This window comes from Choristoneura fumiferana, chromosome 18 (assembly GCF_025370935.1).
Source record: "Choristoneura fumiferana chromosome 18, NRCan_CFum_1, whole genome shotgun sequence".
Classification (NCBI taxonomy): domain Eukaryota; kingdom Metazoa; phylum Arthropoda; class Insecta; order Lepidoptera; family Tortricidae; genus Choristoneura; species Choristoneura fumiferana.
In genome coordinates this window covers 9,576,257-9,593,957 of record NC_133489.1, presented here as the reverse complement: position 1 = coordinate 9,593,957, position 17,701 = coordinate 9,576,257, and the positions used below count along the sequence as shown (strand labels likewise).

The 17,701-nt window shown below is 38.3% G+C and overlaps 1 protein-coding gene across 1 annotated transcript in view; it reads right to left on the bottom strand.

The window, feature by feature from the left end:
• Nucleotides 1–139: 139 nt before the first annotated feature.
• LOC141438485 (uncharacterized) overlaps nt 140–17,701 on the bottom strand; it is a 27,764-nt gene continuing 10,202 nt past the window's right edge. The window contains 18 exon segments of the mRNA XM_074102381.1: nt 140–802; nt 1,835–2,545; nt 2,650–2,755; nt 2,838–3,072; nt 4,721–4,818; nt 5,084–5,405; nt 5,498–5,631; nt 5,703–5,789; nt 5,875–5,952; nt 9,122–9,233; nt 10,521–10,657; nt 10,874–11,027; nt 11,885–12,079; nt 12,082–12,222; nt 12,386–12,649; nt 12,816–12,925; nt 13,510–13,698; nt 13,769–13,823. Coding sequence (XP_073958482.1) covers nt 652–802; nt 1,835–2,545; nt 2,650–2,755; nt 2,838–3,072; nt 4,721–4,818; nt 5,084–5,405; nt 5,498–5,631; nt 5,703–5,789; nt 5,875–5,952; nt 9,122–9,233; nt 10,521–10,657; nt 10,874–11,027; nt 11,885–12,079; nt 12,082–12,222; nt 12,386–12,649; nt 12,816–12,925; nt 13,510–13,698; nt 13,769–13,823 — 3,279 coding nt within the window. The 3' untranslated portion in view covers nt 140–651.

Below are 17,701 nucleotides of genomic sequence, written 5' to 3'. Positions count from 1 at the left end.
CTGGTGATGAAAGGTCAAATTTAATTGTGCTTTGTGAATAAAACAAGTTATTGTAATCGAGCATTGAAATTATATTCGTTCATATTGATAAATAAATCTTATCCTAATCTTTTAACAATGTAACAAGGTTTCTCAAACAATCAACAACATCTCTTAAAAAATGCAGAAGTTTTGCGATTTCTCTAGTGAAGCTTAGTGGAGACTAGGATACAAAAAAATAAATACTAAATGATAATGCTAACCAAAGAAAAAAAAAATGAAATCTCATATTTTGTCCAGTAATAACTAATTTTAGCTGATAATTTTAGTACGCAAAACTTACAAATCATGTCCCCAGCCAATGTATTGTCTTTGTCTCGCTCACGTATCTTCATAGATTTAAAATAAAATAAAGCACACTACGTGATTAAAACAACAATCAATCGAGTTGATCTTTCGTGTATAATTTCTAGTCGCGACTTTTGGATTTTGGAACAGATGAATAAGACCCAGACGAGAATCATAATTTTTTTAGGAAATTATTTCAATTTTATTAAAGATTCATTGAATCGTTTGTACTTAATATAGTACATTCAGCAGTTATTCTTACTTGTTTTTTGTTCTCTATAAAAGTACACGAGAGTATTGTTTTGGACTAAATTGGTGTGACGATCAAATGGCAGGCAGTTGTCTGCGCTCGGCCGCTGTGAGTTCTGGATGCCACACATCTACGATCAGTACGAGGCGGGAGCCGGTGCCGTTGTGCCACACCTCGTGCTCGAAGCTATCGTCGAAAATGAACACCTTGCCTTCTTTCCATTGCCTGTAATATTTTTAAAAACAAGTATTAGTTTATTAGGCGGTTCCGTGACCTGTTCGGTAGGTACGGTTTTTTGTGTACGTAGGCTAACAATTTAGTCGTGAAGGAAAAGTACAGATGGAAAAGGCATTCTAAGGTAATATTTTACATTGAATAAAGCACGGAATTTCTTATACTCATGTAAAAATATAATCTTAATACAAAGGTTTGGTAAAATAAGATAATTGTCAAGGGCAAAGATAGCGACGCGGTCAAAGTTGCAAAAATATGTATACTTACACGACTCTATGCACTTAACATTAAGGCCGTGTATACATATTTTTGCAACTTTGGCCATGTCGATATCTTTGCCCTTGGCTGTACGGTCACGATCGTTAATTTGGGACCCACTTAAGAACGAATATCTGTCATTTTGTACGACAATTCAAAGGACAGACCAAATGGGTCTCAAATTAACGCCAACAAGAAATTATTTGTAGAGATGTGCCGACTAGTCGGTAAAGCCGAGTATCTGGTCACTATCGTAGTCGGCGACTATTTGGCAAAGACCGATATGGATGAATGAAGTTTTGAATTTTTTTACTTAGATTTTGATTATGGCTCAGATCAGCTGAATGAATTAGAAATCAATGTTTTGTGCAATGTACAGATCTGTTCACTCACGCACGAAGGAGCGCCCCTCCACATCTAATTATCTAGGTGCAATAGTACGAGTACATCTCGTACTTACAGTTGTCTTAGTGTGCGTGACTGACGGCACAGACACCAAAAAAAATGCCACATTCGAGCTACGCACACAGACTTGTCGTGCGGATACATTTAAAACTACAATTATAAAATGTGGAGGGGCGCTCCTTCGTAAGTGAACAGATCTGTATGTTTTTCACGCTTGTGTTTATGCTTGTTTTGCGCGCTGTGAAATGTGTTGCCAGTACTAATTTTTTGCACTTACTGCCATTTCATGCTGCCAAGATTCGCTGGTCCAACTACAGTTCTAGCATACATTAGAAAGGGCTGAATAAAAACTCAAGTCACCTGATTTCCTGATCGACGCGTATAAAAGTGTCTTTGGTATTGCTCAGTCCCAGATGCATCCGCAGTCGGCAGTTGGTGGGTCCGACGTGCGGACGCACGTGCGTGCCGGCGCGCATGGCGCTGAACTTGACCTGACCGCGGCGACAGCCCGCCGCCGCCGCCTCGGCCCGCACTGTCGCGCAGGTAACAGGCGCGCGATCACACCGCCCTGGGATCTCTTGCCCTCTAGCAAACAAATCCAACTGCGACCATTCCCCTCTCTCCTTCAAACCTTCTTTCTCTTGCTCGTACAACGCTCTCGCCGCTTCGCCTTCCCGCAGTATAGCCCGCCAGGATTTCTCTAAAGCGCGCGTCAGTTTTACGTACGGCGTGTCTTCGATGTTCCACCACGGCTGACCTTTTAGCCTCGGGACGTTGTATAGGGAACGTTGGGCGGGCGAGAGGAAATGTCCGTGAGCGGCGGCTCGTTTATGAACTTCGTGGGCTTCCTTGAAGCGGCCTAGTAATAGCAAGGTGTCGCCCAAGTGGTAGTAGTATCTGGGCTCCGTCGCCGGGCCGCTGTCACCTTCTAGCGCTCTTTGTAAGAAGTCCGCCGCTTCTTCCAGGCGGTTATGTCGGGTTTTTAATACAAATCCATACTGGGCTAAACTGAGGCGATCGTCTGGCCAGCGCTGAAGGGTCTCTTTAAGTACATTTTCGGCGAGATCAGCTCTGAAAAATATGCATGTAAGTATGAGAACTGAAAAGCAAGGACTAAATCCAGCACATTACAATGTTGTTCGTAAATAATGAACTTCGAAACTATTAATTCTAACCTGTTTGCCATCAGGAACAATATCGTCAAGTTGGTCCTGTGTAAAGGGTCATCAGGAAACCGCCGTATGAGTAGTCGGTAAACAGGCTCCGCGTTTAGGTAAGTGCCTGTACAAAAGAAAAGCAAATTGGCACCTCAATAAAGAAGGTATAGTAAAAACAGAAATTGTAGTAAAATACCAAGTCTCACCTCTAAACTGTATCCGATTGATAGTTCTCTCGGTGATTTCGAGCAGTTTTTTATCCGAGAGGCGTTCGTTCATCTTGAGTAGTTCGAGATAGGCTGTTATGGCGCGGCCGAGCAGCGCGTTGTCGCGTTTGTGTTCCGCCGCGGCGTCGAGCGCCCGCGCCACTATCCGGCGCGCGCGCGCGCTCGCCCGCAGCGGCGTCGCGCCGGCACGCTCCGCTGCCGCCAACCACGCGCCCTCCATGTTAGTACACAACACACTTAAGGGAAGCTCACACGCATACACATCCCACACATACACTTGAATGCTTGGTCAATTTTAGAGATGAATCTAATCTAGGCTATGGTTAGGTCGCCGGTGGCGGGTCGGGGGCGACTCACGCGGGGTGCGGGCGCGGGTCGCGACCGGCCCCGCTGCCGGGGAGCGTTTCAAAAATGGCACAACGAACAAAGTGTAAATAAATAAATAAATATAAATAGATGCATTCAGTTAGTCCAACCAATCCTGGAATTGAATTCGTGTATCATTAGAGCGAGCGGATACATTATTGACATTTCGGAGCCAGCCCTACCTGCATAGAAAAAATACAGTTGGTGCATCCTTTTAAAATAATCATGCAGTCGTTAATGTGCAGTTGAGTTTCATGCGCAAAAACAGTTAAGTCATAGATTAATCTTCCAAATGAAATAAAGAATACACCAACTTATTTGAAAACCAATTGCATTAACACAAAACTGACTTCCTATTAAAATAAACGCAAATTATAATTATGTATCCGAAACCACATTAACTATGTTTGATTTTTGTATTGAAATTATTTACTATTAAATGAAAAAAATATAATTGCCTGCCTACTACCCTGCCAAACCAGAAGTTGCTCTTGGAAAAAATAATAGACAACCCAATGTCTGTATGTAGGTACATAGACTTGACTCAAATGTTTAATGCAAGAATTTTAAACTTAATGACAATTCAGAAAAGTTGACATTTGATTGGAAATTATGTGCAAAATTTTGTACGCGGGGACTAAAGAGGCTGCTTACTGTGTTGGTGTGCCATAAAGAGTTATTGTATTGTATTGTTATTACTTTTGGTTGGTATTTCTATTCATTAAAACTCATGGGTTTTGTATGTATGTATTATTATAAAGAGTTTACATACATACATACATAGGTAGGGCCCTAGTGAAAAAGGGGTTAATTCTGCAGAAGTTGAACAGCTGATTTCGACTTAAACCCCTTTACACATGAAATAGAAAATAGCTGTGTAATTTCTGCAGACTTAACCCCCTCTTTTCACTAGGGTCCCAGTGAACAAAAGAAAACAAACAAAATACAATTGACAAACTTTGGGATACTTGTACAAAGGCGGACTTCTCCCTTTAAGGGATCTCTACCAGTCAACCTTTGAGTGGATGAGAGGAGCAAGGAGTGGGGTTTTGTTAAAAAAAGAAAATTTTAATTAATCATAGTAGTTATGGCCAGAAATTTTTAGCCGACCACTTGTAACATATTTTTTTAACATACTAAGGGCCTGTTTCACCACTTGTCGACTAACTTTAAGTAAGATAAAAGTAATGCCGTCTTTATTTATTTGGACAAAACAGACAGAGACGGCATCACTGATATCCGTCACTCAAAGTTAGTCGACAAGTGGCGAAACAGGCCTTAAATGTGATATACAATACTTTTCATCCATTAATTAAACATGTGAGGATGGCTGATGATCCTCTCTGATTCGAATCCTAGTCGATTATGACGTGAATTTGGATTTTTGCATAACAGATGTTACTCAGAAGCCACTTGACTTGTTATTTTTTGTTTTCTGATGTGATGACCTAATCCGGTATAAATAGGTAAGTACTTAATTAACTTTCATAGTATACCTGGTTGAACTCTTGCTCAGCCTGATCGAGCTGACTACGCCAATATGCGTCGCTAGGCTCGCCGGGCCACTCGTCTTCTATACTGTTGCCACCATCCTCTGCAAAGAAATTAGCTCCATTATTAATGTTTCCCACGTCGACAGCAAGTAGTGACCAGCACAAAAGTGTTGTTTGTTACAAATCAATATATCGCCAAAAAAGTAGGCACACTTGTATAAAAAAAAACTAAATCAAGAGCAAGATAACAACTCACATTAGGTTAGTCATAGTCATGCTCAGAATGTTAGGCGATTAATAAAGATTTCATTCCGTTAGCAAAGGCATGTAACAGGTGTGCAAACACAAAAACAATGTTGTGTTTACTACGTCTCTGCGGTCTTTCTGGCTCCGGGAGACGGCCGTATTTAGCTTCAAGACGTGTAAGTAATTCTTCGTCATCGACATCGGATATTTCTTCCTCATCTTCTTCAGCTTCTTCTTCGATTTCCTCGTCTTCAATTATTTCAACATCGTCAGGAACATCATCGTCTGGTTCTGGAGTAGGTGGTTTAGCAACTTGAGGAACTGCTTTCTGCTCTACCACTTTCTCTTCTTCAACTTCAACTTCATCGTCTTCTGCATCTTCCTCATCACTGTACATTTCCTGCTTTTCTTCTTGCTTCTCCGATTGAGCAGCTTGAGTGACCTGAAGTGAAATGTTACCTATAAGTACTCGTTCATCACTTTAATGTATTCGATATGTTATTTTTATAGTTCTACATTGCAATTTGTACTTACTTTAAAAACAACGGGTTCCTCTTGTTCGTCTTCTTCTTCTTCCACTTCCTCCTCACTTTCCTCGAAAGTCGGTGGCGATTTTACGATAGAAGGTATATGTTGTGTGCTCTCTTGCGTCACCTTTTTTATCGGAACTGTGTAAAGAAATCTGTGTAAATTTCTGGCGAATGCGATAATCTAGCATGGCAAATGTCTAATACCCTACCAGATTCAGGCGGTTCTTCCGGAATCAGTGTCATGCGTCGGTCTATGGGTGTTTCTTCTCTACGAACGTGCTGTTCGGTTGGCTCATCTGTTGTGCAAAATTGCTTCTTAGGATTAGGGAATATACCGCAGAGCATGAAAGTTTGATATTTACTTAATGTATTTGTACGCACCACTCGAGGCGGTGGCGCGGCGTACGATGGCGTGCGTGGCGACCAGCAGGGCTCCCCCCACCGTCAGTTTCAGCCACACTGCAACACACGCCCCATACGTTTAAAAACCCCTTGCCAACCGAGTAAAACAAAATCGTCACTTGCCAAACCTCGTATTATATACCGTACGACACAAAACCGATGGATACGAATAAGAGCAGGTGGCCGAAAAAGGGGGTGAAAACAAACAGTGTGAAATTATATTTTGCTCATTCTTCACTTCAATTCGGAAAGAAATAGTTTATTTCCACAAAGGGATTAAATTGAAAATTATTAGTCAAAAATTGATATTTTTTACTAACACGAAATAAATATGGTGTCAAGATCGACAGATTTGCTTATTTGCAAAAATATTTTGGGTGCATTGTCAGTCTTACTTTATTTATACAGTAATGCAGAATACTGACAAATCGCCAGTATTTTGAAGAGTGCGCCAGTGAAAAGCGAATGATATTACATATATTATTATTATTATATATATATATATTTTATATTTAACCTTGTATTTAGCCTGCTAATGAATGAAACCAAAATGATCCCTGCTCAAAAACAGGTTAGGAAGTACTGCTGGAGATAAACGACTGAGATAATGCCTGACACTGTATCGAATTAGCTAAGTCGTTGAAATGAGGTCCTATGCCGTATGTCTAATTCTTCTGTCTGTTATGGTTATGACTATGTACTTATGACATGCCTGTCGCAATCCGTAAGGCAAGTTTAGGTATAGCATTCCTATAAGCCTAACACGTATTCAGCCAATCACAAGTAAGCATACACCGAAAAAACGCAATTAAGGACAACATCAATGTGTAATTTAGTTTTGTAACAGTACGATTATCTTATTATAAAGGGTTTTATAGAAGTAATGCCTGGCAGCAATACAAACACAGACAATCATAATTATTGTAAACAGCTGCATGATCTGAGAACTGGAATTGATTATGCATTTTAATTATAGTATTAAAGCTTGGCACTTTATCAAATCAGACCGAAGTTTGTAGAGTAGTTAACAAAATGACGTTATTTGATCTCAGGGTTATTATCAATATTGCTACGAAAATAAAAACCCGAATGTTTTGATTAATATATACGCGTAACCTTTCTGATGATTAGTTTTCCAAATGTTTTCAGTACCTACTATAGTTCAGCAAAGCTACAACTAATTTTTTAGAATTTTTAAACAAGGTGTGTCTTTATTACACTAATTAACAATAAACAGGTGTGTAAAGTAAGCAACTTTAATTAAACGGGCTATAAGAATAAGAATGCATGTTTTCCGTGAGTCGAAAGAAAAATAAAACCGAAGTGCGAATGACAAGCAAGTATAAGGGGCAAAATAAAACATATTATATAATTAATCTTTATTTTGTATGTTTTTGCATATAACTAGTTAAAATTTTACGTACATTGCTTTGAGTAAGAACAAATTTTTATTATATTAGGTTTAGTGCGTATTCAAATTAATAATTAGCTTTTATTTTTATCAGGTAAGATTGGACAAGCAGGCTTCTTAGTCGTAAATGATATATGTAAATGCTGTTAAACCCGGAACCAAAGTACATTCATGCAAACAGTCTATGTGTTTATGTCTGATTTGTATAGTAGCTTTTATTTCAATCAGGTAAGATTGGAAAAGCAGGCGTATGCGATCGCAAATAATTTAAATGCTGATAAACTGGGAACAAAGACACATTCATGCAAGCAGTCTATGCGTTAATGTCAGATTTGTTTAATATTACACATGCTTTCCAGCTGCTTGTTCGAAAGCTTGCAAAATAGTTTTATTTGAATAAGATATAATTCTCATTGATTTTTTTGGAACAGTGGTTCATGGTCTCTTCATGTTTACCCATGAAATCAATGTGCAGAAAGTTGCTGTCTGCAAAAATTTAAAATGTTGACTTCTCCATCTCTTTTTAAACAGTTTTAAGGTAAAAATAATAAGTCTGGAATTGTAACTGCGCTAAAGCACGCATACCGTGTCCTAAGCATGTCCTGCGCTAATGTGCGCATGCGCGTCATTTAATTTTGACTGACTTTTATTTTGCAAGTTTAGTGAGCTCACGTCAAATTTTCGAATTTTTGATTGTGAACAACTCTAAATTATCATGCCAACGTGTGTTATGAAGTGGAGCAGGAACAATGCAAAATTAAAATGTCCAGGGATCACTTTCCACAAGTAAATAAACGTAAAATTAGATTTTTATTCAAAAATTTTCAAACTCATCGTCAGTTCGAAATGGTCATTATTATGCAAAATCAAGTCTGTGGTCTATGGCTCACATAATGTAAATGACAGTTTCCTCACCCCTCTTCATACTTTCTTCAAAGATTGCTTTTTCCGATGCAGAGACGTTCATTATTCAAGAGTTTAATTTCACCATATGCATTACGAGGAGTATAAATTGCTTAGCAACTGTGTTAAAGAATTGAATTTAAAGCCGTGAACTACATGTTATTGAGTAGTAACTCCGGTGGTCAACTGTGGTCTTCACTTGTCTTTATCATTAGTTCCACTTCGTCAAGAGCAAATGCACGAGTCACTACTAAATATATCCAAATTACCAGAGGCGTCCCTACAATATTTTAAGAGTTCCCTCGTTTTCCTTAGGATCCAATCATCAAATCCTGATTTTGTGCCTATGGGACATAATTAGAGGTATACCTATACAAACGATTTTTTTTTTTATCAAAACGGTTCATAAATGACGGAGTTTTGAGGTAACAGCAAAAAAAATACAACCGAATTGATAACCTCCTCCTTTTCCTTTTAGTCACTTAAAAAACAAGCTGTCATTATCAATTTATGACACGTCATTGAAACGTTAGATATATGAAGTAATCCGTCTGAACGCCATCTGACGTTGCACCACGCGAGCCAACCAATCCCTGCTTTGTTTCTGAATTTTAACCAATCAACAAGAACGTATATTTGCAACCTTGAAATTGATTCGTATTTGATTCATAAGTCGTTTTGGTTTTAGATATGGCCACTTTTTGTGTGGAACTTGTTCTGAGTTACGCTTCCTGACTTATTATTTATTCGTAGGCTCTGGCACATTATGAGTTTTTTTTGCAGATGCGCTTCTGCCCCTGTCCCTATCATGTGAAGGTAGAGCACATTTCTATCAGATTTTTTGATAATGTGCCTTGATATTGAAAGCAGTAAGGAGAAGCGTCACAACTAATAAAGAGACAATTTACTTACTGTGTGAGGCCTGTGCCTCCTCCCTTCGGAGTTCTTCCTGTCGTTTCTCGTACTCCTCTTCTTCAGCTAACGTGTCTGCTGGCTTCTCTGATGACGTCTCTTCTTCTTCTTCCTAGGTAAAAAAGAATTTGGATATTTCTATATTCGAATCCAATAATTAAGCAATCTGGTAAACAAATGTGGTAACTGACATTGACACCAACTTGTCTATGGCCCTAGTGATGTTATTGCACCAATGCACTAAGATACTTCAATCAGTAGTGAATAATTATTTTAAATTTTATCCATATTTCATTATTTAAGTACTTATTTGTATGTTTATAGTTATGATAAAATAGTAGCGAAATGAACATACAAGTATTTATATATAATCACTTTTTTTTATAAATAGCTTCTGAGTTCTGTCCTATGGAGAAAAGAGTCAGAATGGCGGGAGTACCATTATAAATACAAAAATACAAGTATACAAAAAAAATACTCAAAATGTACTATTTAGTTCCTACTTTAAAAATAATCATAGCAGACCATATATGACGTTATTACAATGTGCCGTCCTGAAGGCGGGTGTATGCGGTATACACCGACCGCATACAGAAAGCCAATTTGCTATGAACCTATTGAATATTGACAAATGCTGTTACTTGAAATTACCAGTCATCCTGTATGTGGCATAAATGTACTATCATGTAGAACGTGACTCCTTCAACTTTTAGAATCGCGATATCTCAGGAATGGTAATTCTTAAAAGAAAGGTTGGTTCAATCAAATAATTAATCTTGTAGGTACATCACTAAAATCCAGAGACTAAACAGACTTCGTTGAGTAAAAGATGATCATGTCAATTTGACAAATATAACGAATTTTCGTCTTCCAATTAAATCTATAAAATAAAAATATTTACACAATTATTTAATGATACAATGATTGTTACTATATTGAACAGTGGTGGGTTCATTGAGATGTGAATACGATCGGGATTGGCGTTCAAATGTAAGTAACTATGGAGTAATCGTGAAAAATTGCTTTGTTTACACGATTGCCTAATTCCATTGGATTCGAAATTACATATATACATTCAAGGTTAAATGTTAATTTGCAATTTATATATATTTCATTTATTAATCAAATTTTTTCTAAAGAACAGATCAGGTAACCTCTATCTTGGGGTTTATGGTTCACAAAAATATAGGTACTGCTATTACCATTTTATCACTGATAAATTAGTCCGAGCATTTCTTCTAGATCCTAGCTGCCTAACTCTAGGCTAAGTACAAGCAAACTTTAGGGACAAGTGACAAGGCTACAAATATAAGAAGCGCCAGAGATTTCCGATTCAGATTTAAGAGATTTTTGTAACATCCATTTGGCCCAAAAAAGTTGAGCAGTTTCATAAATTTACCTCAGCAAAAGGTTTGCCAGCTGGTGCCGTGATGCGTTCTACTGGAGGCTCATCATCGTCCACTTCCAAGAAGTCGTCATCGGGTTCATTGGATTGATCATCATCATCCACCTCAGGAGCTTCGTCTTCCACGGAATCTGCAACAAACAAGAACAAATTTATCCCACTCATTAATCACATGCGAAAAATGCGAAAATAGAACGATTCTAATATCTAGTAATGGCAGTTTATATTCCATCCCACACAATCAACGCAGTTCAATTTAGACCCTAACGAAATGACACAAAAATTGTTTCTGAAGCCAAAATGCACAGCATTTTATCCACTGATCAACTGTAAGCTCTGGATTTTACCTTGAGGTTTGTTGTCATCGTCATTGTCTGCAGGCTCTGGCAGAGTGGGAAGCTCAGCAGAAATTGGTTCTTCTTCTTCAGAGGCTTCCTGTTCGATCTTCTCCACTTCTAATGATGTGTCTTCGTTTTCTCCCTCATCGTGTTCTTCTTCGTCCTATAAACATTATATAAAAGTTTAGTATCAAGACCTGATCCTATTATATTGGGGAAATATTCAGGTTATTATTCGCCTAGATTGTAGACTAATGGTGATTAACTTATTATTGATGTATACTAATATTTATTAAAATAAAATGAAAAAAAAAAGAAGTAATCTCTGAAGCTAATGTACTGATTTTGAAAACTTTTTAGCTAATAGAAAGCTATTTTATGCCTGATTAACACTTAACCTGGGAAAGAGTGAGAAAGTGTGTGGGAAAGGTTCTCACAAGATACAGGCAAAGTTACAGACATCAGCATCCTGTATAGTGGACCAAGTAGGTGCTTTACTATTGTTTATGACAGTTTCTGCATAAGAAAAATACAATTAGGCTGATGTTCATATTGTCCTGTAAGTGAAATTAGACTTTGATGTTTTAAAAACTACAAACAATATTGAACCTTAGGGTGGTAAAGGAATTTCTGGGAACTGTACATTTGAGTGACCATGCCAGCCTCTTTAAGGTAAAAATAATACACTGGCACCATTGAAGTTATTAAGTATTTAACTAATTACAACTTATCTGTAAGAAAAGTGGCAGAGCAAAAACAATAAAAGAGGAAAGTTATAAGAAAATAAAAAAACACTTATAAGCATTATGCAGTTCTTTGTAGCTTAAGGCCAAATCATGAATACAGTCAAACTGGCTGGTCCAAAAGCTCTACACATTACATAAAAATGCTCTTAATCTGTTAAAATTATATCATTCGAACCAAAACCAGTTGTATATTTTAAAGGTTTAGGTAGAAGCTTGTTAGTGCCAATCATAGTTTGTTAAATTTTGAACTCAAATTGTCATTCCAATATTGCACCTTATTGTTATTTTCTTCACTCTCTGCTTCATTATTAGGGTCATTGTCTTCGTTGTCGTCGTCGCCTTCATTTTCTTGATCATCGTTTTCTAGACTTCGATTGTTATTTTGATCATCATCGTCATCATTATCTTGATCAGCTTCAGTACTTAATTTTTCATTTTCATCTTCATCGTCATCATCATTGTTTCTGCGGTTTCATTTTCATCTTCGTCATCGTCGTCATCATCATTGTTTTCCGCGATTTCATTTTCATCTTCTTCATCGTCGTCATCATCATCATCATCAGGTTCCGCTTCATTTCCATGATAATACTTTCTATATGTGAGTTCTTCATCCTGTTATTTAAATACAAATATGACGTGACATTTCTAAATGACGCTAAAGTATAAATTACCAACGCTTTTGGTATTTGAATTTCAAAATAAAAATCTTTAATTCTGTTGTTAGTAACTAAGCAACACTTGTTAAAAATGTCAGTAGTAACATATTATTTTTCACCTCATCATTGGCTTCTAAATCAAGCTCTTGACTACCATCTTCGTTGTCTTGCGATTCTTCATCATCATCACCACCATCTTGAGCCTCATCTTCATAATCTTGAGTGTTCTCTTCATCTTCAGGGCTTACATCATCATCATCGTCTTCATCATCATGGGTTTCATCATCATCATCGTGTTCTTCTTCATCATCATCATGGTCATCACCCTCTACTTCATCACTATGTTCTATTTCCTCACCATGTTCTGCATCATCTTCATCATCCTAATTGGCAATTTGTGTAATATTGTAAACAAAATATACAGAATTATAGTTTATAGAATACTTACAGCAAATGTGCCCAATAATATAAATAAATAAAAGTGATGATCCTTTTCTATAAGGTTATACAATAAAGATAATAATGATAATTGAAATTGTCATGACTTACATGATGATTTAGCTCCAGTGTATGTGTGTCATGGTGATCATCCTCGGGAGCATCTTCCAGCCAACCTTCGAGAACTCCAGAGTACTGTGACTGCACGGCATTTGCTTCCACTAATGACATTTTTTATGATAGGAGTCAGCAATCTACATTTAGGGGCTGTTTCACCATCCATTGATTAGCGTTAACCGACCGTTAAATGTGATGCCATCTCCGTCTATTCGAACAAAACAAAATTAAATAGAGACGGCATCACACCTAACCACCAGTTAACGCTAATCAATGGATGGTGAAACAGCCCCTTAATGTTACAAAAACATATAGTTAAAAGTTGATTGATAAACAAAAGTAAATAAATATGGAATAAAAACATTCATAGCTATAAAATTATGTTTAGTATAATAACAGGACAAGAAGTTACATTGCTACAACTGCCATCTAGAATTTAGTTTCATGAAAATGGAATAGGTACCTACATATGAACACTTGCCACTATCATAAACGATGCACATAATTTTAGAGGTCAAAATATAATTTTGTGTTCAGATATATTTTTCATCAGTTAAATAGACCTGATGTTTATGTAGGTACTTGGAATAAGAAAGCATAAAATTGATTGCTAACAAAACTACAGAACTTGGCATTTGTATGAACAACAATAGTTTTACAGTACATTAGCATAACAACAATGACTTACATTCAGAAAGGCCTCGGTTTTCTAGTATAATGAGTCCAATGAGCGCGACGAGAATGGCCAGCAGCGAGAAGAATATGACTTTGGCGCACCAATGACCGCCAGTTCCGTGGTCGTGGTGCGAGTGCATGAAGGAGTCGCCCTCTCCCAGCGCTGCCGACGTCCCGCGCGGCTCATTTACTCCCAAATCATCTTTAATACAAATGGGACACCAATTATAAACAATTCATTCAACAATTAAGCCCCTACTAGGAAGACTTACCTTTTTTCCTCTTCTTATCTTTACGTTTCCTTGGTTGTACATCCCCCGACATGGTTCACTTTAATCTGGCGCTCCGCAAGCGACAGAGATTCTCTTATTGTTTCATAACCCTGAGTAAACAAAGAACACATACATTCGAATAAATTTGGGGCACGAGACGTACAACACTACCAAATGCGCAATTTTCTTAAATAAAGATAATATGCGCACGTTGAAAATTTTAAAATAACCTACGTACATGTGAGCACCTCTGCTAGCTTCACGAATTTATTTTAGAATTTTAACCTAAAAATAACCGGCAGAGACAGCTGAGAACGCCGCGGGAGGGAATTGATAGGGAGGGAGGCGGGGCCATGCCATGGATGGATGGATGGAATGAAATGACGTTGACAGCTGTTGCAGTACGTTTTTTTTTTTTTTTTATAGCTTCGCGCTTGCAGTACGTTCAGATATCACAAACATCAAATACCTTGAATCTAGTGTCTACCAAACAAATCTTTAATTAAGGTGCCCCCACATGCAGTTGCTCGTCGCTCGATTGCAGCTTGCAGCGATAAATCTGGTCATGTGACCCCATGTTGAAGGTGATTTTGAATTTCGCGCAACTCAAAAAAGTAGCGACAAGATGGCTTCTTGCAGGATTGATCTTGGCCTTGGACGCTGATTTCTTAATCTCGTTTTGTAGCAGTTGTGGTAGTGGTACAAAGAAATTAGAGTGAATGATTAAAATAAATGATATGATATCGACTCTTTGCTGATTCAAAGAGTCCTTATGCACATCGCTGAACTCTATGTACTTTATATTATTACCACTATGAATTATGTCAAGCTGTCAACTTGTGTCATGTATAATTTCTAATTGAATAAATAGCTTGTAAATAGCCAATTTTTATGGGTGGCGGAAGACCGAGAGCGCTATGCCAAATGGAGTTTCCAATAGTGCAGAAGCACTCACCTGGTTAGGGCTCCGGCCGATGATGTGATGCGGGGTCTTGTGATGCGGAGTCGAAGGAAATCTTCTTATTTGGCGATGCGGTTTATAACGAATATAACACGTGAGCGGATGAAAAAACTTATGTCAATGACAAGACTTGAGCCAGACTGACAAGTCCTGGCCAGAGAGCACCCCTGCACTGTGTATGGCCTAAAAAGGTTTTAGTGCGCGAACATGCTCCCGGCCTTGAAATGCGGAGAATTTCAATGAGTATGAGGTGCGGTGAGGTATGATGCGGTGCGGTGCGGTGAAGTAGGAAAATGAAATGTTCTAAATCTACTGTGAAGGTAAGAGGATACAATTTTACGACAGGGCTTAAATGATCCTTTAGCAGTTCTTATCATGGCTACACGAACCACGTTATCAGACCCTGGATAGACATCTGTCACAACACCCAAGGGCCAGTGAAGCGGGGGAACTTGTCATCACCCATTAACACAACGTCCTACTTTGATGGATGGTCTTGGGTATACCATTTATTTCTGACTTGCAACGTGTGCAGGTATTTCAGCACTCGTTAGACAAATCAGTAGCGGGTAAAACATGGCGCGGTGTAAACATTAAAAAATGCGCGGGAATTAAATTTTCTACTTAGATTAGATTTCTTAGAAAAATATGGCTCTGTCCATTGGAGGACAATTTTGCCAGTGTCTAGTAGGTTTTGCCGTTGTACGGTAAAAAAATTCTAGAAAACGAAATATGAGAGGTAATGGTGGAGAACGATGACAGCGCGAAATTTCTACTTGCTAATCCGAAGATATGGCACTTAGCGGTAGCGTCATTGAGTATACACGCTGTAATAGAATGCGGTAAAATAAATTATAATTGCGAGCGGTGGCTTTAACCAAAGTAAAATAACACCTGGCGGTTAATAAAGCGATTTAAGAAAAGGAGCGGTTTTAAGAGCGGTATATTTAATAATTAATATTTGCGGCAAATTAAAGCTAAGTATATTAAAATATGCGAGTAACTTATTTTAATCTTAAGTTGAGCAAATTATTGTGCTGTACTATTCAGCTTGAACAATTGCGGTTAAAGTATTAGATTTGCATTCACAGCAACTTATCGAAATTCTTGGGACAGAATTTTTGAATAGGCCATGTCACTAGGCCACTTCTAACCAAGATTGGCCACCACAAATTATTTTGATATTAATTGTGATGGTAGCATACCGCGAGACAAATACAATCATTAGGGTTGTCAACTCCGGCAACTGATCAAGTTTTTGATGCAACATTTTCTTGACATTGAGCAACACGATTGTAACAAAAATGGACCATCTATGAGGTAAATGATTTAATCCATGAAAGAGCAATTGTTGATGTGAAAGCATATATCCCTGAATCGGAGTAAGAGTAAAGTATGTGTATGAACAGTTTGTGATCAATTTGGACAGCACTAGTAGCTGCACATAGCTTCTTCCAACGAGCAAGTGTTAGTTATTTTTGCGGGTGTTACTTTTGACTTTGAGCAGAGTAGCCTTACAGTGACATACCGCTGGGCTGCAACAGGCAAGTAAATGACACATCCATAGCCATTGAGATTGGCATCTGAAAATCCGACAATGTTGACCGTACAGTCAGAGTGAAGTTAATGCCAATGTGACGGGATTTTTTAAAAATTGAAGCATCGGAAATGTCTTGCACTGGCATAGAGTAGCATTTGATTATATGCTCAGGGGTGTGTCATCCCAGTCGATCTTGCAAAGCCAAAGTTCTTTAATTAATATTTGGCGTATAATACAACGGGAGCTACTAAGCCAAGAACATCAAACAAGCGAGCTACAGTGGATAGAATTATTCGCTTGGTGCACTTCCACCAGCAGGCGGGAGACGTAGTTATAAAGAAAGTGTCACTTGTGGGTTCCATGACAACCCTAACAACCTTTGCAAAATATTTGCTTGTCGTTAAAATTGACAGAAGCATGGTGTGAGTCGGGAAGACTATCTAAGAAGTGCAGACGAATTACTGACCATTTGACTAAGTCAATGCGCCAGACTTGAATAGCGCGATTAATTCTTGCGATTAACGCATTGCGGTTTCATCATTAATACATGAATGGACTAGATCATCCATGTAGAGCTGAGAGCTTGCCAACTCTTGCAGCATCAGGAAAGCGGTGACTTTCGTCTGAGCATAACTGTTTGACAGTACGCATAGCCATAAAAGGGCTCGACTTAAGTCCGAAAGGGACGCGGGTGAATTGAAGCTGCGGATTGGTTCGCTTTCGGAAAAGCGAAATAATATTTGACAAATTTGAAGTCAATGCGGAGGCAAACAAATTTGCATATACATTTGTTTAATATCAGACGTCATAGCTACTGGAAATAAACGAAAGTTCAGTAAAAGCAAAATAAATCAGCCTGTAGATTAGGACCAGTGTGCAATATGTCATTAAGTGACATACCTGAATGAGTCTTAGCACTGGCATCGAGAACGACCCTAGGAGACGTTACTTTTTCCGGGCGGATGACAGCATGATGAGGGATATAAGTAACCATCATCATAAGTTCAGACTCGGGTTTTCGGTTAGATACCACCATTATGCATATATTCTGAGATGACTTTATTATAGGAATCGCGAAGAGTAGGCATTTGCTTGAACTTCTTCTCCAAGTAAAGCAGACGACGGTGAGCAACAGAACGAGAATTCCCCAGTTCTGAAGAATCTTTACAGAAGGTAAGGCCACAGTGTATCTACCTTCCTCATTGCGGGACACAGACGTGTGTATAAATTTCACATTTAGTCTCTTCTGGACTTAAATGACGTTTGAATGGGATTTCTTCTAATTCCCAAAATTATTTAGGCTCGACTCGAGGTCATTGAGCACGTGAGCGGTGAAAGAATTAGCGTTACTAGGGTTAGACTTACAAGGATAGTCACACATTAGAACATAACCGAAGGCGGTTAAAAAAAGCGGGAGGAGCACAAGTGCCGG